The following is a 26,135-nucleotide window of genomic DNA, read 5'->3' as shown; positions in this document are numbered from 1 at the left end:
AAGGAATGAAATGGGCTGAGAATGAGGTTAAGGAATGGGTGTGTGAAACACCAGGTTGAGCGATGCCAGGGTGCCTCGAAGCAGCATTCCAACGCCCGCCTCTCCAGCAGCTCACCTGCCCAGAGAGGCCGGCGGTGCCGAGCACCAGGACGCGGGTGCCCTGGCAGAGCTCTGGGGGCACGGCTGTCTGAGCCTCGCTCTGGGGCCTGGGTGTGGACTGGAGGGGCAGCTCCTGCCCACGCCTCCCCGCCTGGGGACCCCACAAACGGTCTCCAGGCCCCGTCCTGTCCCCCAAGCTGGGAAAGATCATCTCGCTCTGTGTTCCCCACGCCCTCTCAGTGCCTGGAAAGGTCTGATTCAAGGCCAAGACCCCTAAATTAATTTACCTGGATTCTTTGACCATCTTTGGACCAAGGAAGTCTTAGGACCGGGCTGGACTTTCTGGACTAGGCCCCTCTATGTAGAGAGTGGGTGAATTCTGTAGAACGGCCGCCCAAGACTGAGCCAAAAGAAACAGACGTAGGAAAACCTGCTCAAATTCTGTCCACTGTGGTTTCGCTCCCCAGACCCATCCGAGCAGATCGAATGTGCCTCCCCCACCGGCTCGCCTACCTCTTGCCTCTGCACCTCTGCACACGTGTTCCACATCGGGGGACTGACTGCACATATTTGCTCTGCCCTTCTGAAGATCCCACGTTCAAGCTCACTTTCTCCAGCAAGCTTCCTCAGACTAAACTAGCTGCATTTAAATAATCACCTTTTCTTCCTTACTCCTTCAGCATCTAAGCATACCATTATTAACAGACGTTACCTTTTCATTTCTGTGAGACTCCATCCTCCTCCAAGGGCTCTCTCATCCACCATCTCACTTTTGATAGAATCAGAATTTTAATATGAAGGGAACCTTGGGAACCTATTTTACAGAGGAATAAACTGAGAGCCAGGGAAAGGAGTGACTTGGCCAAAGTCATGAAGAGTGGGTGTCCAAGCCACCACTAGGACCCAGGCTGCCACCTCAGTGTTTCATGATGCCATCCTTCCAGCCTTGGCGCACCCTTGCAGCTTCCTGCGCACCGGGCTACAGCAGGCCAGCGAGGCTGGAGGCCTTTGCAGATCCTATCAGGGACGGTTCACACCAAGCCAAGGGCATTACACAGCAGCGATGGTTGTTGTGTGCAGAGTTCCACAGAACTAGACTGCAAGATACACAAAGGAGATTTGAATAAATGGAAAAGCATAGCATGTTTGTGACTAGGAAACCGTCATATTATCCAGTTATCTCTACATTAATTTCTTTTTTTATTCTTTTTTTTTTTTTTTTTTTGCGGTACGCGGGCCCCTCACTGTTGTGGCCTCTCCCATTGCGGAGCACAGGCTCCGGATGCGCAGGCTCAGCGGCCACGGCTCACGGGCCCAGCCGCCCCGCGGCATGTGGGATCTTCCCGGACCGGAGCACGAACCCGTGTCCCCTGCATCGGCAGGCGGACTCTCAACCACTGCGTCACCAGGGAAGCCCCTAAGTTAATTTCTCATGTCAGTCTCCAAAATATTTGGATATCAGGGAGGGAGCTTGACAATGATTCTAAAGTTCAACTGGAAAAAATAAACAGATGAGAATATCTAACAGTTTTTTTGAAAAATAATGTGTCATGGGGGCAAGGGAGAACAATAAATTTGTACTACCAGATATGAAACCATATTATGGGGTTACAGTAAATAAAGTGGTTTGGTACTGATACAGAAATAGAATCTCAGTGGAACTAAACAGAAAGACCAAAAATAAGTATAGTTATGATAGAGATAACATTTCAAATCAGTAGGGAAATGATGAGCTATTCAATAAATGGTGTTGGGAAAATTGGTTGGCTGTTTAGAAAACAAAGTACACACTATAAGTAAATGTAAAATAAATGATAGATTGTTTGGAGTTAAATGTAGACAATGAAATAGTAGAAGGAAATGTAGGTAAATATTTGCATAATCTTAAGGAAGGGAAGGCCTCTAATCATAACACTGAGGTGATTTCTGCACAAGCAAAATGAAGACGCAAACTACAGATTATTGGCTATACATATATATATGTATATAACAGGATACCAAGTTATCATTCCTGTCATTTTTATTTTATTTTTATTTTTTTTTGCGGTACACTGGCCTCTCACTGCTGTGGCCTATCCCGTTGAGCAGCGCAGGCTCCGGACGCGCAGGCCCAGCGGCCATGGCTCACGGACCCAGCCGCTCCACGGCAAGTGGGATCCTCCCGGACCAGGGCACGAACCCGTGTCCCCTGCATCGGCAGGCGGACTCCCAACCACTGTGCCACCAGGGAAGCCCCATTCCTATCATTTTAAGGAGCTCTTACAAATAAACAGGAAAGAACATATCAGTACAAAAATGGACAAAAGATATAAGCAGCTAATTCACCAAAGGTGAAACACAAATGCTAATAATAATATGAAAAAAAATTCAACATCATAAGTAATCAAGAAAATGCAAATTTATATAAGAGGTTTCCATAAGCCTCCATGAAATTGGCAAGGAGGGAAAGGGAAGGTAATATCCAGTGTTGGGAAGGATAGGAGCATTCATCTCCTCACTGGAGCATAAATTGTTACAAATGTCCTGGAATGCAGATTGACAATGTGCCTCAGAAGTCTTAGAAATGAGCATTCCTTTGTCACACCAATTCTGCTCCCAGGAAAATAATCATAAATGTGCTTGAACAAAGGTCTATGTAGAAGGGTATTCAGTTCTGTATCATTTACAAGAGTGAGTTATTGGGAAGCTATCACAGTGTCCAACAAGAGGAGATTGGTTAGAGAAAATGTATATCAGTGGAAAACTTCAGCTATTGAAGATTACCTTGTACTATAATGTTACTGAGTTGGGGAAATGTTCATGATAGCATCATTTTATTCCTGTTGGGGACAGAGTGGGGGCACAGAATAAAGACAAAGGTTATACTCCCAAGTGCTGATACTGATAATCCCTGAGTGATGGGCCAGCAGTGGTTATCTGTAAGTGGTGGGCTTACAAGTGACTTAGTTTTTTTTTTTCTTTGTGCTTTTCTATTCTCTCAAGTTTTCTGCCTTGAACATATGTTGCTTTTGGAAATTTCAAAAGTTATTAAAACAAGGAAGACAAAAGAAAGGCAGGGGTTGTAGTTGTAAGAATCTGGGTGGGATTTGCCCAGCTGTCTTTGAGAGACTATATAAGTGGCCTGTGGTCAGGGCCTGGTACCACTAGGAGGAGTGCACCCTAGAGGTGCCCAAACCAGGATCAAAGGAGGTAAAATACCCTGCCCTGTTCCCCAGGCCCTCCTTCCCATAAGGAGCAATAGATCAGAGTGTTCGTGGTTTCACTGTCTAGGTCTACAGAGGACATTTCTGCTGCGTTGCCCAGAGGCAAATATAGACCTTCCCCATTCACACAAAGCGTCTCACAAGTGGGTATATGCAGGACAGCTACACTCCAGTGGGTAGTAGAAAGCAATGGCTTCTGACTTGGAAGGCTAGGAAAAATATATTCAGGACAGGTTAATTAAGAGACTAGTTATGTGAGCTTTTGCCTTTCAAATACCATCACCTTGACACCACCTGAAGAGTAGAAGACCCTTAGAGTCCTCAATTCCAGGAGGAAGCAGTACAGTTGTGAACTGTTACATCCTGTTGAAGGGTACAGTCTTGATCCCGGTGTAGCTAATTAGTAGGTGTCTGGTCTTTCTCATATATACGTGTGTGTGTGTGTGTGTGTGTGTGTGTGTGTGTATGTGTGTATGTGTGTATATATATATATATATATATATATATATATATATATATATATATATATGACCATGGCCTATAAAGATTTCATCAAGAGATGGACTATAGCATGTATAAACAAGGAAGTAAGCACATGTTCGGCAAAAGAGCCCCCCAGCTAATCAGTATGTCCTTAAACAGAAATTTTGGGGTGAGAAAGATAAAGATTCAAATAAAAATATAAAGCCAGATGCTGCGGAGAGGGTGGCAAGTGTAGTTTGAAAATTAAGCAGCACTAAGCCCCTTTGAGTTGATTCTTAATTCTCAGTCACAATATTGAATTTATTTTTTAATTTCTCAAAACATTAAAGGAGGCCATACAGTTATATTTATCAATTTAGGAAGGGAGAGCTTAGCAAAGAACAAGAATAATGCAGAACACAGCATTACTATCAACAATACTTAAAACTTCTGGTAACTGTAGTCTCAGAGCTCTCTTTGGGGGCAACGAATAAATTCAACTTGAAATTTTAATCCGGTTTATGCCATGTGGGCTTGTTAGGGGACTGTTTCTGAAAAACAAATAAATGGATGAGTCTAGTGAATTGAATGGGTGATTCCATGATGCTGTGGGCATTGGAGACTTGGTGGGAAGAACATCACTGGAATAAGTGATTGGAGAATATGCCTTGACCTGGAGTATAGCAACTAGGGTTTTTTGGTTGCAGCAATCAATTCTGGCTACCTTAAACAGAAGCAACCTTGTTGGAAGGCTGTTGACAGCCCACAAAATCAGCAAGAAAGCTGGAGAATCATGCTTGGAAATGAACAGTAACCAAGGTGCCTCCAGGGAGCCAGGCATCTCAGGACAGAACTGTGTTCAACACACTGCCATTGTAATGCATGACCTCCACCCTCATTATCTCTGTGTCTTCTCAAGATTCAAATTCTGTGAGGGAGGGTAGGTGTCTGGCCATAAACCAGTATAAACCCATGGTGGAACAATTAATTCCCCAAAAGAAAATCTGGATGCCGTTTGGAAGTGGAGAAATATTTGCCACGCAGCCCTAAATTGTTGAGCATGAGCTCAACAGAGACATGGATGTTTAATTCAAGGTTATAAAAAGGGAATACCAAAAGTAATATCATCATGGGTCAATTCTATGGGTAGATGGTTTACCCAAGTAATTAACACTGCATGGATCCTGATTACAAAGTAGTCATAAGGATAGAATGTGGTTTAACAGCAAATGTCAGATTGGTACATTATCTGGAAGTCTCAATGTGCCACAAATTAAACACCTGAAGATTTCTTTACATACCTGTCAGCTGTCGTATCACTCAGAAAGTAGAGAAGACAGAGACACCTGCTCCTTTGAATGCAGCCTTGACCAGAAAGGATAACAGGCTGGTGTGTCTCTGTGTCATTTTAAAGTTTCTAACAGGAAAGAAGGAAACATTAGGCATAGTTCAACTTCAGAAAAGCAGAGTCTCCAGAAATTCAGAGGAAAACCAAATGTGATCCCGTGAGTAGGATTCTAAAAAGGAATATGGCCTGGGGAGCTTGGAAGGCTCATAATGGTTCCAAGTTTGTAGTCAGAGGGTGCATGATAAAGACAAAGAGTAAACATTTGAAGAAGACCCAAGTGCATCTGCAGAGGGAGGTCTCTGCGGTACCATTTAATAAGTGGTGCAGAGAAGATCAAAAGAAAGACATGCCCCAAGAGATGACAAAGACCAGTACTGAATGGCACTTTGTTAAGTGAACAAGCACGTTGGTGCCTCCTGGGTGCCAGGTGTTACTCTGGGCGCTGGCAGGTGTTTACGAGAATGTCAGGAAAACTGAAGGACATGAGAAACAGAGGCTTGCCCACATGGCTATTGGCCACACAAGAAAATGACTTTTTAACCCTATACTTGGGAACAGACAGGTAAAGAAGGAAGAAATATGTCCATTCCTTGGGGCAGCTGGAATGAGGTTAGTGCAGAACCAAGAAAAGACTAGTACTGGCTAAAATTTTAACTATAGAAGATAAAACATAGCAAATAAGAAATAGAAAGGCAAATGAGGAACCTAGTAAGACCACCTAAGGCCATAAGTGAATTTATTTTCAGGGGTACAGATGAATTACACCTCCGTATACTGAGGACTCTTGTAGCAAAAATCTTTCCATCCCTGTCGGGAATTTTTAAGAAGTAGTAGGAAATGTAAAAATTGCTCAGTGGGGCTTCCCTGGTGGTGCAGTGGTTGAGAGTCCGCCTGCCGATGCAGGGGACACGGGTTCGTGCCCCGGTCCGGAAAGATTCCACATGCTGCGGAGCGGCTGGGCCCGTGAGCCATGGCTGCTGAGCCTGCGCGTCCGGAGCCTGTGCTCCGCAACGGGAGAGGCCACAACAGTGAGAGGCCCGCGTACCGCAAAAAAAAAAAAAAAAAAAAAAAAAATTGCTCAGTGACTGAAAAAAGACAAAGATGTTTCTGACTTTAAATAAGTAAACACCTTAAGATTCTTTAGACTATAGATGAGAAAACTTGATGATACTCTCAGAAAAACTCCAGATCTAACTATTACAGGGGATAGAGAATGAATTCTTGGGCCTCTGAATGAATCCATCAAAAATGAGTTACAGCAGACCAACTTTATTTCCTTTTTGGTGTTATAGATTGATGAGGAAAATGCAGCTAGGACAATGTTATCAAGGTAACGCAGTTTGATTTCAGCAAGGCACAGGACCAAATCAAAGTATTCAGTAGTACAAAATGGAGAAACGTGAGTTAAAAAGGTGGCTGATCAATAAGATGGAACAATGGTAGAGACCCCCTTAAATGAGTGAATCCCCAGGCATACCCTACACAGATTCACCAGGTGAACTTTTGGGAAAGACAGGAAGTTTGTAATCAGAACATGCCCCAAAAGTGGTCACTGATGTATTCATATTGACCTGGGAGGGGGCCTCAAGGGTTTGCCAGCAAGATTTGTCCTCCTTTTCTGTTGAGATTTTTATGAGCAACTTGAAAAAAGACATATAAGTCAAATTTATCAACTTTAGAGGTGACGAAAGCCCAGAATGATAGCTGAAGCATTGGATGATAGAATAAAGACTCAAAAGGGGGAAAAAAAAAAAGTATCGAGCTAGAACAATGGATCAAAGCCAACCAACCAGGTTAAATTGAACAGTGACACATTTAACAGTATCTAGGTTAAGAATAACTATTTAATTAGGAAGGATATGAGGCCAAGTCTGACAATCATACATGTGGAGAAAAGCTAGAGGCTTTAGTTGACCACAAGCTTATATAAGCTCTAGAACTGCTAGCAAATTGATGGAGAATTGAGTTATATTATTGTAGAAATCAGATCATAGGAGATTGATTCCTGCTGTCCTCCGTTCCCATAGCCCAGAGCTTTAGGGTGTGGGCTCTGGGGTCACACCCCCTGTTTTTGGATTTCCCCTCTGCCTATTCCTAGTTCTGTGCCTTTGGGCAAGGCCCTAAACCTTTCTAAACCTGTATTCCTCATCTGTAAAATGGTTAGAGTCATAGAACTATGTCACAGGGCTTTTGTAAGAATTAACTTAGATGATGCATGTAAACCTAAAGCATTTGGTAAATGTTTTTGTAATAGTTGTTATTATCAGTGTTACCCTGTAGTGGACTATTATAAGAATGGCACTAAAAAAAAAATGTCAGACAGACAAAAAGTTGACAGACTTTCTCACTTAAAGAACATTTATAGGAATTGGAGTGTATATTAGTTATCAATCGCTGTGTAACAAATTATGCCAAAATGTAGCAGCTTAAAGCAGTAAACATTTGTCTCACACAGGTTCTGAGAGTCAGGAATTCCAAAGCAGCTTAGCTGGGAGGTTTTGGTTCAGGGTGTCTTATACAGGTTGCTGTCAAGATATCAACTAAGGCTGCACTGTCATCTGAAGGCTTGACTGGGGGCTGGATAAGGGCTCACTCACATAATTCTTGTCTGGAGACCTCAGTTTCTTGCCACATGGACCTCTCCTGATGATCTGGCAACTAGCTTCCCCCCCAGGGTAAATGATCAGAGTAGAAGAAAGCAGAAGTTACAGTGCCTTTTGTGACCTAGCCTCTGAAGTCACATACCACCCATATTCTATCAGTCACACAGACCAATCCTGAGACAGTGTGGGAGGCGAATTCACAAGGCCATGGATACCAGGAGCTGGGGATCGTTAGGAGCCATCTTTGGGTTTATCACCACAAAGTCTCAGAGATTTGGAAACCGACTGCAAATACATGAAAGGACTGTTTTCTAGAAGAGAGAGACTTATTCTGTGTGGCTTCCAACAGTCAAACCAATAAACAGAGAGGTTTCAGGCAGGCATATGTCAACTTGGTTTAAGGAGGAACCTCCTTGCAATAAACTGCTCCAAAGAGAAGGAGTTGCCTTAGGGAGTAGTGAGCCCTGTGTATAAGAAAAGTCAAGCACAGGTGGGGTGCCCCCCTCAGGGACACCATATGGAGGGATGGTCTCTGAGCTAGCTAGAAAGTTAGATTTGAGCACCTCCATCTCTGTAATATTTCATTGCTTGGTTAGGGAAGAATCTGGGGAGATGGGACCCTTTAGGGCTTTTTTCTTTTTTTTCTTTTACTTTCGATAGAAAAGAAATGTTTCTTCAAAATATAAGATCTTTGTTTCTGAACCAGTGTGGCTTGGAGAAGCTATTAAGAGGTAAAGTGACCTTGGTGTTTCTGGAATCCCCTTACATTTCTCCTTTTAAGAACAGAGTTCTGATGTGGTTGATTTACACCTAGCCTGTGGAGTTAAAACCAGGAATTCCCAACTTTTTATGAGACAAAGCCTTTAGATCATGGAAGAGGCAGGAACACTGGCACTGAGTTTTTTCTTTGGGAATCCCAGCAGACCTTGGAGAGAAGGTTGAGTATGCAGTTCTGGGAGATACTGGCCAGGTAAAGCTCAAACATCTACCAGGGGGAAACCAGTCCACTCTGAGCATGCAAAAGTACTTGCTGACACTTCACTGGGGATTCCATAGGGAGAACTGAGAATGAAGTTCCTGGAGAAACTTAAGGGGGTTGGTGGCGGGTGGTGAGGGAGTGTTACACTGGTCACCCATAATAGAAGATGTCTATAGGAAAATGAAGGGAGATGTGAGCATACCACTTTCACCCCTCCTTTCTCCCATCTGCCCTTGGATGCTCATTGAAATGAGTGATCAGTGGAACATGAAACTATTTCTATACTTGTATCAGTACTAGAGGCTCTGAAGAATTTCTGCCAGTGACTGTTCAGATGGGACCCATCCCCCCCAGAACAGCATCCACCCCTCCAGGAGGTGAGGGGATTGTCAGCAGCAGAATCACACCTTGGAAGGCCAGGGTATGTAGGTGAGAGCTGGCCATGTGGCAGTGGGGTTAGGGAAGGTCCATCTGGATCCTGTCTACACCTCAAGAAAGGACACCAGTCAGGGCCACACTGAATGATGAACTCCGTCAGCTCTTACTCCTGGCATGGCATGGGTGCCTCGCAAACAAGGGAAGAAAAGAAAAAGCTTCTGTCCCAGAGATAAAACCCTTTGCTGTACTTGCTCTGTCTCCTGCTTCTACCGAACAGATGCCTCAGATATTTAAAGCCAATATTTAAACTTTTCCCTTTCTCTCTTTATCTGGGCCAAAAATATTGAACAGGGCCACACGGTCTCTGACGGAACCTATCTTAACTCTCCATCATACTCTACAAAGTAGATCTTCATCTGTAAAGATGAATGATGCAAGAAATTACTGGCCACATGAAAGATTTATTGGGTTGGCCAAAAAGTTACTTCGGGGTTTTCTGTAAGATGTTATAGAAAAACCGGAATGAACTTTTTGGCCAACCCAATATTATATGAGAAGAATATTTGTGAGGAATTTCAATGACTGTCTCTACTTCTAAGAAATGGGAGAAGATGTTGAATTATCTCTAATTCGTGTCTTTGAGAATGAAGCTGACATTGCATCTATGAAACCACATCAGGGAGCTATTAGTAAAAAAACAACTGCAAGGAGATGAAGAATAGGGCACCTAATTTTGAATTCATAATGGACTAATGAGTAACATTAGATGTAACAGTAAATCAAATCAGTGATTTTTTTTTTTTTTTTTTTTTTTTTGCGGTACGCGAGCCTCTCACTGCTGTGGCCTCTCCCATTGGGGGAGCACAGGCTGCAGACGCACAGGCTCAGCGGCCATGGCTCACGGGCCCAGCTGCTCTGCGGCATGTGGGATCTTCTTGGACCGGGGCACGAACCCGTATCCCCTGCATTGGCAGGTGGACTCTCAACCACTGTGCCACCAGGGAAGCCCAGTGATTTTTTTTTTAATGACCTGGGAAATATCTCTTAGAGCTCAGAAGGACACAAAGATAAAAATACAGAGGAGAAAAATCTGAAAAACAGAATTAAGCGATCCAATATACAGATAATAATAATTGCAAAAGAAGAAAGCAAACTAAGGTTGACGCAGTCATCAATGAAGTAATTAAGGAGAACTTTCTGAAGCTGAAAAAGATGTGTCCTTAAGGTTGAAAGCATTAACTTTCAATGTGACTTGACAGGTTTTCATTACAAAGAAAAAAATCTCATAAGCGTCCAGGTGAAAACAAAAAACAGGTTTCTTACAAAAGAATACAGTAAAGCTAACTTTGGGCTTCTCATCAACTACAAGCCACAAGTCAGTGGTAGGAGGCCTTACGGGGTCTACAGATTGTGACCCAAGTCGTCATTCACGTGCAAAGCCATGAATGTGGGCGAGAACATAGAAAGATATTCTCAGACACATAATATTTCATGATGTAGACATACCCCTCTCATGCCCTTCCTGGAAGAATGTCCAAAGATCCTACACAGCTAGATAGCAGCTGTATCAAGATTAAAAGCCCCCAAAATGGTAAAGATATGGTGTAGAAAAAACAGTGATGATGTGTGTCCAAGTAACTGTTGTTGATTTAGTTATATTTAGTACAAGTGTCAATTAATTAGTAAAACAAAAGTTACATATAGAAATAATGTAAAAGGGATATGAAATCAGGCTGTAGTAACTGGTAACTGGGGACAAGAGGAAGGAGGAAGTAAAAGTACACTGAATTCCATATCGAATGGAACATCCAATTTCATTCTTAATATTGATAATTAGAGAAAATAAGTTAAGTATTTTTAATTTAAAGATAACCATAAATAGATATATCTAAATCATTACAAGGGAAAAGAAGTCAAAGAAACATAGTCCCTTATGCAAAGGACAACAACAAAAAAGGGAAAACAACTAGAAATCATAAGCATCTATAAAATGTTCTGTGAAAGCAGTGGTTATTTCTCAGCAATGGCGAGTAATTTTCTTAGGATTTTTCTATTTTCTAAAATTTCGACAATGAATAGGTATTACCTTTTAAATAACAAATTATAAAACTCTTTCTGGGGCTGTTATAAAAAGTTGTTTTTTATGTAACACACCACCAGTAAAACTAAAGCCTGGATGGAAAGCCCTCAGTGATATTGATGAGATATTATCAAGACACTCTGAGGCAGATGATTTAAGATTTTGTAACTGGTGAGATACAAGATGTGGCAATTTGGAGAAATTATAGGGCACCACCTTCTGTATCAGGAAGACTGAAGATGTGGTAGACACCTTGCTCTCCTGCCTTGGTGAATTTTTTGTTTAGAGAGTTTTGATAATCTAGTAAACTCACATCAGCTGTGTCATTTCAAACAAGACAGCTGGACCCTGCCTGCTCTCAGTTGTGGCCACAGTGCTTTATATTTTGTTGTGTTCTCAGACTTACACTTGAAGAGGTAGCCTTTGCTCCATCCATACTTTGCTCAGTTACAAATGCTGGTCGCATAAACATTGAGCAAGGACAAGTCACTCCTGGCCCCCAAAAGATTATTACCAACCCTGTAGAGGTTTGTGAGGGTTGACCTGACCAGAGAGAGGACAGGACATACCATAAGCTGAGGAGCAAGGGCTTCAAACTGGAGGCTTCCAGTAAGGGTCAAATGGACTTGAGATTCTAAGTGTAAAACATGTTGGTATTTTGGGTGAGTTTCCCAGAAGGGACTATGGAAGAAGAGGAGAAAAGGAAATGATTTATTAAGAGGATTTCTCCCTCATCAGAAATTCACTAACCCCCAAACACTGTTCATACTTCAGACTTAGCACTTGAGTAACACTCCCTGCTGTAATAGACAAGCCCTGAACTCTGTTTATTTCCTGCATATTTCAAAGTCTGTGCAGGTGTTCCTGGCCTTACAGACTTCTTTCCTTGCAGTTATCCAAGGACCCAGGCTCCTTCCATCTTGTGGCTCCTCCCTCCTCCATGCCTTTGGAGGAGTTCTCTCCATTTAGCCAGCAGCTAGGGAAAGAAAAAGAGAGATCTCACTGGAGAGGTTTATATGGACCAAAGTGGTGCATATAACTTCTGCTCACATCCATTGGCCATAACCTGGTCACATGGTCACACTTACCTGCAAGGGAGTCTGGGAAATGTAGTCTGTGTGTTCAGGAGGGAAAACAACAGAGGTTTAGAGGAACTCATGGGAGTTTCTGCCCCAGACTTTTTCCTTCTTCTCATTCCCTGCCTCCTTCATAGAATGGTTTCCCAAATGTCCTCTTTCAATTAAAAACAAAACAAAACAAACAAAACAACGACATGAGTGTAGGAGTTGGAAGTGGAGTGGATCACACAGGCCATGTTCTTTCTGGGGTTCATTGTTGTTTATAGTGGGAGCATGTGAGGTTTTTGCACCTAGAGGCCAAGGCTGAGGTCAGCTTTTACTAAACATCTTTCATCTTAGCATCCTCTGTCTTCTCTAAACATTTATTTTGTGTATCCCTCCTCCTTATGGCCCCTTTAATGATAAAACACAAGTCACTAACATGATTTATCTTATGCAGATTCAAATCTAGATTCATAAAGGCCATTTTCTATAAAACTACAGTTTTATCTGTGAGTAAAACAATGAAAAATAAAAATGGTTTAAAGTATCTTTTAACGTTGTACAGTTTTAATTTTAAATAATTTTTATTTTCAAACTCTAAATGTTCATTTTATAATATTTGGAAAATTATGAAAGAGAAAATGATTGCCCATAATCCCACCACCCTCTCAACGTCTCGGTGTTTTCCTTTTGGAATATAATCTTAATTAAAGGGCTTTTATCTAAGGTCAACCAAAAATCATCAGTATAACTGCCAGGTTGAAAAGGAAGAGCCACGTATTTGTCATGGGACAAAGTCCCAGCCGCAAAAATCACATCTATGTTTTTAAGGCTGTTGAGCTTTGCCTAAAATTTACCTCTGGATGCCTCCATTTCCTCACTTTAAAATGAGGAGTGTCCTTCATCTACCCAGGCCGCATCTGCAGACTGTAAATGAACAAGGCATCTGTCAAAAAGTTCTGAGCGCATAGAGTGTTCTAGAAAAACAGTTGTCCCAGTAGTATTTACATGTACTCAGTGTGGAGGGTTTGAAGGGATTATGGTTCAAAGACTCAACAAGAGGAAGCATTTTTTCCTAAGGGTGGATTGAGGGTTTCCTGCCAACCACTTTACCTAACAATTTTGATATTAATAAAGAGGAGAACAGAGACACACAGAGACTGCAAACCTAGGTGGCCCCAGGCTCCAACGGGGCTGTTCTTCCAGCAAAGCCAAAACAGAATTCCCCGTCCAGCAGGACTCAGCTCTAGTTCCCAGAGCCGTTCATATTTTGATTCAAAGCTGGCCGATGAGAGCCAAACGAAGATATCCTTGTTTACTTTGTAAATGGAAATTTGAAATGAAGTATTTTCAAAATGCTGGTTGACACCCAAGAGGATGTAATTAGAATAAGGGGCTTTCTGGTTTGATGATGTGAAAGAAAGATGATCTGTCTCTTTGAAATCAAATTATTAAATTGTAAGAGAGAGGGGAGGTTTGACTTTACGTCTTGAAAGCAAGATCATGACTGGCAATTTTCTTAATTGGTTTTTTGCTTTAAATCACTAAGGCCAAGGTAGAGAGGGAAGGGGCAGCCAGGGGGCTGGAGAACAGGGTCGTGAGGAGGAGAAGGAAGAGCTGGGTGGGGAGGGGTAATCTTCCATGTGTGGTGCCTTTCCCTTCTATTTCCATCTCATTTTAATCCTTCATGGACTTAAAATGCAGTTTGGGGGCTACTCGGGGCATCTCACACACGCCTCTTCCTTCCTCATGCGCTTTGGAGGAGGAGGTGGTGTTACTGGTGAAAGCTGGACGCAGGTGAGAGGCCAAGTTGAAATCTGTATGCTGAGCATCTTTAGATGAGTACATACGCCCAGAGTCTGGTTTTAGCCCATACTTCAGATGATGTCACTGAGATTTTATTTTCGATTCCTAAAGCCTCTTTGCTAATTAAAACCATTTTGCCTTGGGACTTTTAGCTCTTTTAATTCTAAAAACAGCCCTGAGAATTTCATGGTAATTCCTGATTTGTTTACTCTTCAAATGGAGGAGTTGTCTTAACTGTGGAAGGTGCCCGTAAGGATTTAACCCTCAACTCATCCTTTCTCTCTTTCGCCCTCTCCCCATTCTCTCTCTCTCTCCACGCCCCCCCCACCCCCCACACACACCCTGAAGCGACAGTGGGGCATATTAGGACGAGCAGGAGCTTTAGAGACTGCCAGCCATGAGTTCTGGTTTCAGCTCTGCCATTTGCAAACTTAGCAACATTGAACATCCTTTATCTCCCCTGGCTTTACTTTCCTCATCTGTAGTCTGGGGTAGTAATGAGTACCTCTCTGGACTCTTGTGAGGATTAAACAGAATCCTCTGTATAAAATGCTGGGCATAGTGTTTGCATTTAGTAGACAATGTATTCATGGTAGCTACTATTCATAATAATGGTCGTCATCATCATCGTTCGCATCATCATAGTCCAACCCCAGAAAATCCACATTGGGTTAAAAACCCTAAGCCCAGTTAAAAACTCTAAGCCCGCTTTAGGTGGGATATGAACCTAGCACATTGTTTTTATGTTCATGTTACGTGATTCTCTTCTTCTCTTGGGTTAGAAAAGGATACCAAAAGTGATGCAGATTCTGCCTTTGCCTTAGAAATAAGCACAAGCAGGATGAACCCCATGGGGGTCAAATACCAGTGGTGACTTTCTCTCTGAATGTGTGTCTGTTTTCCTCTCTCTCTCTCTCTCTCCACCCACCCCACCACACACACACGCACGCATGCACATGCACACAGGTGTTGTGTTATTAAAAACAGTACCTTTGTAAGAAAATAGGAAATATGTTGTCTGTGTTGTCTGCTTCTTCACTGATACCTTTCTTTGAATTTGGTTCCATCACATCTGATTCCCCTTGGGTTTTACCCGAAGAGAGAAATGCTCAGAGGGAATTAAATTAGCTCAGATGCTCCCTTAGCTTCCCCCAGCATCATGTTTAAAGCTGTAAAAGTAATTCAGAGTCCATTTTAGCTATGCTCTAAGCCAGAAGCTCCCGATTTCTAGGGCATGAGCACCATGTAGCCCAGAGATTGGGGCTCTGGGGGGAGCATGCTTTGTGAGACCACTTAGTACCATCCTATGGACCAGCCCCCCACCCTACTTCCAGCTACTCCTCAATTAAGCATCATCTGTGTACAGATAGAAATATCTTTTGCATCTTTGTTTTTCAGCTACTACTCCCTTGTGGGAATAATAAGTCCCATATGTATAGTTCCCCACTCCTCCCCCAGATAAAGTAATACTTCCTCTTGCTTCTCCTAAAAGTGCCCCTTTCTGATTACTAGAAAGTAATCTAGTTTCCTAACTACCTAACAAGCTAAGAATTCCCCTTCCTCATTGCCACGTGATTTGTGGATTTTGATTATGTGCCTTCCCAGCATTTGTCTTCTTGAACTTGAATAGTATCCTAATTTTCTACAGCTCTTTACTCTCTTAGAATCAGAGAGACCTGAGATAAAATCCCAACTCTAGTACTTCCTAGCTACATGTCCACTGGCGAGTTTATCTAATCTTTAGTTTCCTTTTCTCATCTGAAGAACAGAGAAGAGTAATGCTTACCCCACAGGGTGGTTTGAGGTTTTAGGAGATAAAATTGTATCCGTGTTCTCAAGTGGAGGTGAAGGTATGGGTAGGGTCTAAAGTCAGTTTAAAACCAGGGAAATGTGAAGATCAAATAGGGTCAAAAGTAGCTGGTGTTGGAAAAGATTGCTTAAAAAGTAGTAAATCTGTATTCAGAGATCATGTAATAGGAAAAATATATATCTTTTAACTATAAGATTTACTCTCAGGGCTTCCCTGGTGGCGCAGTGGTTGAGAGTCCGCCTGCCGATGCAGGGGACACGGGTTCGAGCCCTGGTCTGGGAAGATCCCACATGCCGCGGAGCGGTTAGGCCCGTGAGCCATGGCCTCTGGGCCTGCGCGTCCGGAGCCTGTGCTCCGCAACGGGAGAGGCCACAGCAGTGAGAGGCCCGCGTACCGCAAAAAAAAAAAAAAAGATTTACTCTCAGGAAATTGAGCATCTTGGGGTGGGGGATGGTAGTGAAAACAATAGTGCTACCCCCCCCCGCCATCCGTGGAATGGCAAGAGGAATTGCAGGGCTACTTATTTTTCTCTCATCACTTAACTAAAACAAATGACCGCTCCCTCTTAAATGATGGTACTGTGAAGCCAAACTGCTTTCAAATTGCTTTATATCTATTATTTTTAAAGTATCCACTGTCCTTAGTTTTAATAGTGAATGAGTTGAGTGCTTATATTTATGTCATACCACCGCCACACACATCCCAAATACAGCAAAATCGAATTCCCCTTGATTGGCCAGTAGGCCTTAAGAATAAGATGTGTTTTCCTACTCCTGTGAATGTAGCTGGGCTGACTCTTCTGTACTCTGCTGACTTCCACTGCTTGCTTGAAACTGCCCCCTTGTTCATCAGCCCCCTCACACAGCCTCAGGAAATGCCCCTTTTTTTTTTGCGGTACGCGGGCCTCTCACTGTTGTGGCCTCTCCTGTTGCGGAGCACAGGTTCCGGACGCGCAGGCTCAGCGGCCATGGCTCACGGGCCCAGCCGCTCCGCGGCATGTGGGATCTTCCCGGACCGGGGCACGAACCTGTGTCCCCTGCATCGGCAGGCGGACTCTCAACCACTGTGCCACCAGGGAAGCCCAGGAAATGCCCTTATTAATTGTCTTCCTTTGTGGGACATTCCTCTCTGTGGCAAAGGTCAGCAGTGTTACCATGCTTGATACTGACAATGCTCTTCCTCCTTGGGATCATTTATAAAACTTCTAATAGTTCTTTTTCTCACTCCCCAAATGCCCAGGGAGACCAGGGTCCCTGCTCACCAGTCTCTGTCTGGAGAGATGCCTGTGCTCTGTACCATCCATTTCTCTAAGCCCTGGCTTAGCACTTCCGCCACCCAGGTGTTAAGCTGCTGTACTAGGCTTTCCTTCACACGCTGGCTAATTTTGCAGGTTCATGCATTGCCTCATGTAAGCCTAGAATTCCATCCCTGTAAAATGGGCCCACTGACAGCTTAAAGCGAGCCTTCTCCATCCCAGAACTGAGCCTAGACGACTTTGTGACTCTAGCCTGGCCCTGGGAGCATCAGCATGTGGATCTCAGATGCACTCAGGTCCATATGCTCCCCTAGCTTCACCGGGGCTGCTGACGAGTTCCCATCTTCGTTAAATTCATCTACTGCCTTTTCTCTTAGACATTCCAGAAGCATTAGTTGGCTTTCCCACTATAGCATCTGAAGAGAAAATACTTCATCCCAAGTCAAAAACCTGGCTGAAAGTTCCTACTAAAAAGCCAGGTGTCACTCTTAAATTGTCAGAAAGTTAGCGATGATATTTGAGGAAGTAATGAAACGCCTATAAATGATGTAAGCTTTGCAACAGGCAAATGTGTTCGCAACTTCTAACACCTGGAGAACAGAGTGAGGTGTCGGCTCCCAGCGACCAGCCCAGCAGAAAGTCCAATTAGGGCAGCTTTTAAAGGGGGTGATCACCTCAGCGGTGTGGGCACCGCTCCCAGGGGAGCAGGGCTGTCAGAAGGCACTGTCCAGATGGCTGCCTCCCAGCCCTTCTGAACTGGAGAGACCCCTGCTGTGAATCGAATCTGTGGCTTCTGTGCCCCTCGATTGCTATTCCAGACCCTCTTCCTGTGAGTGGGGTGAGGGCTCCAGGCCCCCTGTGAGTGGGTCTGTGGTCTCTGGGCAAAGCTTTCACAGCTTCTCGGGAGAACAGTGGTGTCTGCAAGACATGCGTTTGGTTAACAAGCCGGAGCGGCCTCTCATAAATTTCAGAGCAGCAGGAACTGAGCGGCTTTGAGACTCCAGCTGCAGATGGGCTTGGTATGTCTGTTCCGCAAACCAGAGCATTTGATTTTCCAGTCAGCCTGCGGGCTAATCAGACCTGGTGCCTGGAGGAGAGGGCAGGGTCCCGAGCCCGGGGCAAGGGGCAGCCCGATCCTCCCTTGCCTGGACTTCCAGGGTCGCCCCCTTGGAGTTTCCCTGTTGGCCTTTACTGCCTTCCTTTTCTAAATGAGGTGGGGTTTTTCCATTTTAAGTGTCTAGGCCTCTCTTTCCTTCACTTTGATATTTCCTTGAGTTTTCAGAAAGAAGAGAAAGAAAAATTAGAAGGGGAAGAAAGTAGAGGAGGGTAAAGGAAGAATAGGGAGAGGGAGAGGAGGAGGAAAGGAGAGAGACAGAGAGGCTTCGAGACTCATTCTCTGGGAAGATGCTGGGAGTTGGGGCATTTCCTTATAAAGCTCATTGTTATTTAAGTTACTAGCAAATCCTCCACTTGTTGTGACCGCCTGCCCTGCCTGGATGTAAGGCCAGCATCTGGCACGTAACCCACCCTCAGAAAGTGGTGACTGTCTTCTCCCCTCCCAGCCTCCCCCAGAGTCCCTCTCCTCCAGAGCACCCCTGAAGCTTCTGGGAACATCAGTAGGACTGGGCTTGTCTGTGTGAGCTCAGCATGCTGCATTGTTGGGGTTTTCATTGCTGATTCTAGTGGTGTCTGAGGCAAACACCTTTAAAAGCCCTAAAACAGGGCTTCCCTGGTGGCGCAGTGGTTGAGAGTCCGCCTGCTGATGCAGGGGACACGGGTTCATGCCCCGGTCCGGGAAGATCCCACATGCCGCGGAGCGGCTGGGCCCGTGAGCCATGGCCGCTGAGCCTGCGCGTCCGGAGCCTGTGCTCCGCAACGGGAGAGGCCACAACAGTGAGAGGCCCGCGTACCGCAAAAAAAAAAAAAAAAAACTAAAACAAGAGCAGTGCCTCCCTTGACCTGTGGGGAGCTTCACACTCTGTGCAGGGCTTTTAGGCACCTCAGCCCATGAGGCTTGCCCAGCACCTCCGGGCACAGGAGCCTACACCTCCCACTGAGGTTGAAGCAAGCACAGAGGGCCAGGATGTGGCCCACCTGCGGACTGTGTTTGGTTCCCTCCTCCCCGTCCACTTCCCCAGTGCAAACCACATCCCCCCAAAGCCGCTGAATGTGCTGTTGGAAACAGGACCCACCCTCACTATACACAATGAACCGCACGGGGTTACGGATCACGAGGGCTCCCAATGCAGAGTCTTGAACTAAATGCTCACTCTTAAGATGTTTGGGATTGTATTAGGAGGACAAGCTTGTGTAACGGAATAGAAACAGGAAGTTTACATGAGTGCGTACGTGCGTGCGTACGTGCGTGCGTACGTGCGTGCATACGTGCAGGCACACAGGCAGCGTGTAGTTACATAGTTCTCCCTAAGTGGTGGATTAAAGATGGGTTTTATTCCCTAAGATGTTTTTTTATTCTACATTGGCATTTACAAAAAGTTTCCACAGTGATGTATCACTTTTGTAATCAGGAAAACGGTGTTTAAAATAAACAGCCTTTTAGTAATCCTGATCATTGACTAGCATCAAGCTCCCTTGGTCCCCTCAGCACCTGGGCTTGAGTGGGAACGGTGGGATTGTGGAGGAGGGGGAGCCCAAGCTCTAAGCATCACACTCCCCTCCTCACCCTGGTCTCTGACCGCAGGGAGCAAATCCAGCAGGCATTTGCTGCCATCACTGTGACCAGGGCAGGGAGTTTCCTCATTGCCTGGGCTCTTTGGCTCTTAGCGAGCTGTTGAACGACAGACGGTTTACATTGGCAGATGCCCCTCTGTTGTCTTCGTGGAGGATGTCGTCCACCATAACACGTGAAGTCCCCTTCAAAAGCAGCTGCAGAAGAGAAGTTGCTCTCTGACCTTAGACTTGGGCAAAGCTGAGTCTGTCCTGCAAATGCAAAATGGGTGCATTTCTACTTAATGGACTGTGTACACCCTTGCTTAGATGGCTAGGAGACATGGAGCTTCAGCACATGCACGTGACTGTCTGACGTGTGTCTTCATATGTAACCTGGTACCTGAGTTCTTTGCTCTTTTCAACCCCTGCCCTTATATTCCTTTGCTCTGCTCTGTCCTTCCCTTTCTCACTGCCTCTCTGTGTTTCATCCTGTCTGCCCCACGCCCCTTCTCTGTCCCTTTCTCTCCATCTCTGTCTCTCCCTCCTTCCCTCTTTCCCTTCCTGTCTGTGTGTCTCCTCTGCCTCCTCCCCCCACCCAATTCTCCCTCCGTACCTCCCTCTGTTTCTCTCTCTCTTTCTTTCTCTCTCTCTCTCACACACACACACACACACATCTTTCCCATTTGCATCTCCTTTTTATGGTACCGATTTTTATAAAGCTCCTCAAGTCATTTATGAGATGAGGCAAAATATCCATAAATACAGGTTAAACGAGATCGTGGCATCGAGTCTACCCCTCCCCTGTCAGCTCTGGAGAGTAGTGTTCCCAAAGGCAGATCCTGAGTTTTCCTTTTAATGTATTTCTATTGACCTGACACTTGACCACAGAGAACCTCAGCAGATTCCAGGCTTTAGTATTACACAAGAGTTTGAAGAGCTGGAAGATGATCAGTTCCAACAAGGATCCCTTTCAGGATCCCTGTCATTTTACCTCTCTGAGAGGGCTTTTGTCTCTATCCTTTGTTTCCTCTGATACAAGCCTGTCTCTCAAACATTAGTGCACCTCAGAATTACCTGTAGGGCAAATGGTACTGTATATCAATTCTACCTCAGTAAACCCAACTTTTAAAAAATCACCTGGAGAGTTTGTCACACAGATTACTGGGCCCCACCCCAAGGACCCTAATTCCATAGTGTGGGGTGGGGTCCATGAACTTGGCCTTCTGACAGGTTCTAGGGGGTGTGAAGCTGCTGGTCCATAGACCACATTTTAAGAAGCCCGGCTCTAAGCCCTGACAAGGGACTCCCACTAGCCCCTTGGAGGTGGTTGTCTAAATGGCCTTTTGTAGAGCTTATCAAAAGCCTTTTTTAATGTCTGAATCAAATTAGATCCACTAATCTCCAGCCACTTCATCTCTCCATATTTGCCCCTTGACGAGTTTAGTCAGCACAGAGACACTGGTTATGTGAACTACAGCAGACCCTTCCAGCTTCAACTTACCATCCCAGTGTCCGCTGTCAGCAAGTGGCCAAGTCACTCATCAGCCACCTGGGCCTGGGACTCACAGGTAGCTGTTATCAGCCAAGGCAGTCGGAACCCATGTCCTAGAGGCCCCTGCTGGACAGGGATGTGCTGCAGTCAAGAGCAGGGCCGGCCAACAGCCCTGGGTCGCCATCTCCACCTGGCTCTGGGCTCCTCTGCTTGTCCTCACATGTGAAAGTCACCATCTTTAGTAGCTGAAGGACCCACCTGGACTTTCAGTTATCCTGCACTGAACTTATGGAGGGAGGGGGAGATTATATACTAGAGTGGTCTTGTCACGTGTGGGGACTCATTAGCATAGTGGGATTGTCAGTGATGATAACAGAAGAGCTGACAGCTGAGCGATACGTACCAGATGATTTGCTGAGCACAGTACTTAACCCGCTTGGCCTCGCTCAGCCTCAGGGCCACGATGAGGCAGTGGACTCCGCATCTCACAGGGGCGGAAGCTCAGCACCGCATCCAGGCGGCAGAGGCAGGACCCAGACCCATGTCTCTCTGCCTCCTACGCCCACACTCATAACCTCTGAGTGCCCTCTCACCCTCTGCATCATGGACTCTGCTATATTTTTAGCCTCTGCTTTTTCCACTGGAATTACGAGGTTTCCAAAATTATGATTCTTCTGGAAGCAACAGAGAGCAACATGAGTTTACTATTTCGTGGTGGTCAAAAATCCCACAATATGAAATTGGGGCTTAATTCACTCAAAGAGCAAGAACTCCAAGCACATATTTTTTTCCCCAAAAAATACTTGAGAAAGACCCACTCCCCAAATGCCCAAAACACAAAATATAAGAGGGCCCCCTGAAAGATGCAACAGAAACATCTATCACGCCATCTTGAAATTGCTATCTACTATGTCTCAAGGGTTATTTGGACAAAACAAGGCTATTGGAGTCTAATAAAATAAATCCAAAGTGGTACCCTTTGGGCTGGCCATTAGGTCATGTGTGGTTCCTGACCGTGCTTCCAGCTGGCCTGAGAGGTTTGGTGATGCCCCCAAACCTTGAGAGTTAGAGGTACCAGGGCTCTGAGTGGACCCGACTTTGCTGCCTCTCCCTCCCCATCAAGGCTTTCCCAGTACTGCCTGTGCCGCTCCTGGGTGGACTTCTATGCATTAAGTCATCTTCATAGCATGATCACGCCTAAATCAACTTGGCCAGAGAGGCCAGAGAGGCCCTACCACCATGTTCATGTAAATCCTTCCCAGACTTCTTCACATCTACATTTCTGTTTGTTTGTTTGTTTAAATAGAATCATACTATACAGACCACATTGGAAATGCACTAGTTCACTTACAGTCATATATCATGAACATCTTTTTGCATCATTATTCTTCCTCAGCATCAAGTTAATGGCTTTAGAGTACTCTTTTGTGCCTTTCTTCAGTTTCCTACCTTTATTTTTTTATTTTTATTTATTTATTTATTTATTTATTTTTTTTGTGGTACGCGGGCCTCTCACTGTTGCGGCCTCTCCCGTTGCGGAGCACAGGCTCCGGACGCGCAGGCTCAGCAGCCATGGCTCACGGGCCCAGCCGCTCTGCGGCATGTGGGATCTTCCCGGACCGGGGCACGAACCTGTGTCCCCTGCACCGGCAGGCAGACTCTCAACCACTGTACCACCAGGGAAGCCCGGTTTCCTACCTTTAAAACAGATTTTTATGAAGGCTATCTTTTAAAAAATCATCACTATCACTTTGCAAAAGTAAAATTAGGTCATTCTTGGGGAACAGGCTTTAAAAGTAAAATTGCTCTGGTGTCTCTGAATTACACTCAGTCTTTTGGAAAGATTGTTTGTTTTCTACAAAGTTAAGTAAATAAGTAAAGCCCCACGGGAAAGCTCACAATGCAGGCATCTCTGGTCCTGTACTGGCTGTTAGAAAGTTAGAGCTGAAGAGGAGGTACTGGTAGAGACCAGAAACCCCAGCCATCCAGTCTCCCTGTCCGGTGGGGTGGACCCATGGGATGTCTCGCTATGCCTTGGACCTGAGCCGAATGTCTTTTCTCTCCCCAGCAGACCCGCCCGTGGCCGCAGCTGTGGTGTCCCATTTTAATGACTGCCCAGCTTCCCACAGTCAGTTCTGCTTCCATGGAACCTGCAGGTTTTTGGTGCAGGAGGACAAGCCAGCATGTGTGTAAGTGTCCCCTGGGGTTCTGGGGTGCTGGGGCTGCAGACGCGCCAGCAACCCATTAAAAGAGCACTTCCCTCCAGAAGCCATGCCAGAGGCCCCTGAGAGCCTTGGAGCCAACGTGTTAGAGAATCAGAACAGTGGGCTAAGGGAAACCTGCTTCAAACCCAGTTGGTTAAAAATCCAGGTTCCAGAGCCCTGGCCCAGAGCCACTAAGGCAGAACTCCTAGAGTTTAGAGCCTGGGGATCTGCATTTTTAACAAGCACCTCAGGTGACTCCTGGGTTCAACGAAGTCTGAAAATTCCTGGATTCACATTTTTTTTCTTTTTTTTTTAATTGAAGTATAGCTGATTTACAATGTTGTGCTAGTTTCAGGTGTACAGCAAAGCGATTCAGTTATTTCTATATATTTTTTATATAAAGAATATATTCTTTTTCAGATTCTTTTACATTATAGGTTATTACCAGATAGTGAATATAGTTCCCCGTGCTCTACAGTAGGACCTTGTTGTTTATTTTTTATATAGTAGTGCATATCTGTTAATCCCAAACTCCTAATTTTGGTTCAAGTTTAATTCACTACTTAGAATTTCTGGAGGGCAAGGCACTTGTTTGGAACCCTTTGAATAGCTGGAGTCTCTTAAGATGAGGTCTCTGCCCTCATCCAGCTAATAAAATAAGCCAGAAGTGCACAACAGAGGGTTGGTGTACATGAGTGGTAACAGAGCAAAGCAACTTGGAAATAAAGATGCAGGCCAGGGTGTGGCATTTGCCACCTCAGGCTGAGCCTGAGCCCCCGGGGCTGCTTCTGAAAACATAGCTGAACCCCACCCCAATCCCCTGAATCAGAATCTCCAGGAATGGGACCCAGGAGTCACATTAATTAAGAGCCACCGGTGATTGCCATGGTCAGCCCGACTGGGCAAGAAAGGCCCATAAGGAAAGCTTCCCGGAGCAGGTGTCGGGGTTTGGCTGGTGGGGAGAGCAGAGAGGTTGCTCCAGGCCTGGAGTGTTGGGGGACCTGCCGTTACAGTCAGTGAGGCCACAGTAGGGAGGAGACAAGATTGGAGATGAATTGGAAGCCAGAGCCTGCTGGAAGTGAGCCTTTATTCTCTAGGCAGTGGGAGCTGTGCCAGTCACGGGAAAGGGTGTTTTAGGGAAGTAAATCTGTGCGTGGTGGAGTCCTGTTAGGTGGCCCTATAGCCAGCCTTGGCACTGTTGACTTTTGGGGCTGGGTAACCCCTTGCTGTGGGAGCTCACCTGTGTACTGAAGGGTGTTAGCAGCCCTGGCCTCTACCCACTAGGTGCCAGTAGCACCACCTCCCCCCAACAGTCGTGACAATCAAAAATGTCTCCAGACCTTGCCAAATGTCCCCCAGGATGGGGGTGGGTGGGTTTGGGGGCAGAGGAAGAATTGCCCCCGTTAAGAACCACCCATGTCTATGAAGTTGCCATTTTTATAGGTCAAAAACGATTAAAGGTCAGCAATTTCATATGATCCAAACTAATAATACCAGTCAATAATACTAAATGTTAATAAAAGCCAGCATTTATTGAGCTTTGCTTCGTGCCAGGCATCATTCTAAGCATGATCCATGTGTTAATTCTTGTAATCCTCAGGATGATCCCGTGAGGTGGGCACAGAGAAGTTGTGCCCAGATCACATAGCAGAGCTCACATTCAGACCCAGCCTGTCTGGCTCCTAAAACTGCATTCTTAACCATGTCGCTTAAGGGTATCGGATGAGTAGCCCAGGAGAGACTGGGGACCGGGAAAACCTGCCACAGTATGTGGTGGTGGGTAGGGCTTTCCTCTTCCTGAGGTGCAGCTGTGTGAGCCTGGGCAGGCCCCTCGGGGTGCCTCTGAAGCCTGGAGAGGCACACTGGCCACCTTCCTCCTGGGAGGCCTGGGTGAGGCCCCCAGGCCACGTCTGCAGAGCCAAGAGCCCTCCCCACCCCTAAATACAAAGCACAGTGATGACAATAGTCCTCATCATTCATGATGATTATTCTTATTAAAATACACATAGGAGCCTCTGGGAGGCTGATGGGATTATTTTTGATCGCAGCCTGGTCATTATGGAAAAACACTGGCCCTGAAGGAAGGGTGGCTTCTTGGCCTAGATCTCAGGAAGCCTAGCAGTGCAGCAGGCGGAAGGCCCTCTCCCCTCCAGCGGTGCCGGTGCCGGGACCTCAGGCTGCCCCGGTCTGTGTGATGGGAGGGGTCTTCTTTGGAGAGAGAGAGAGGGGAGTTCTGATGAAAAGTGTGTCTAAAGTTCAGTTTTTCCACCAGATCAGGGACTGTTGTAAACTCTGAGAGCTGGCAGCCTTGAGCCTGGGTCAGCAGGTAACCTTACCTGTGGCTGAGCCCCCTTCTGCTGGTGAAAGCCTTCTGAGAGCAGGGGGTGGTGGGTCCCTTGTTCTGCTCAGTCTAGGTCCCAAGCCCCGCTCGTGGCTCAGGGAGGTCACTGTCCATCACGTTTACACACCATTATGTGCTGGTGGTCAGGAAGACCGGCTGTCTCTCTCCCCACTCATCCCCATAAAACAAAGAACTAGCCAGTAATTATTAACTATTACTGTTAATAATAATAGTAAGCTCTCCGTAAAAGCTGTAACTGTGTGCCGGGCCCAGCTCCCAGCACTCCACATACAGTAACTCATGGAGTCCTCCCATCCTCCCAGCTTCCCTCTCAAGTAGAGATT

The 26,135-nt window shown here is 45.4% G+C and overlaps 1 protein-coding gene across 1 annotated transcript in view; it reads left to right on the top strand.

The window, feature by feature from the left end:
• TGFA (transforming growth factor alpha) overlaps positions 1–26,135 on the top strand; it is a 103,885-nt gene that overhangs the window by 62,903 nt on the left and 14,847 nt on the right. Inside the window, exon 3 of the mRNA XM_082641934.1 lies at positions 23,315–23,435. Within this exon, the coding sequence (XP_082498060.1) occupies positions 23,315–23,435 (121 nt within the window). The remainder of the gene's footprint in view (positions 1–23,314; positions 23,436–26,135) is intronic.

This window comes from Mesoplodon mirus, assembly GCF_964341445.2.
Source record: "Mesoplodon mirus genome assembly, chromosome: 14".
In the NCBI taxonomy this organism is placed as follows: Eukaryota; Metazoa; Chordata; class Mammalia; order Artiodactyla; family Ziphiidae; genus Mesoplodon; species Mesoplodon mirus.
The sequence above is the reverse complement of the archived record's forward strand: the minus strand, read 5'-3'. Positions and strand labels throughout refer to the sequence as shown.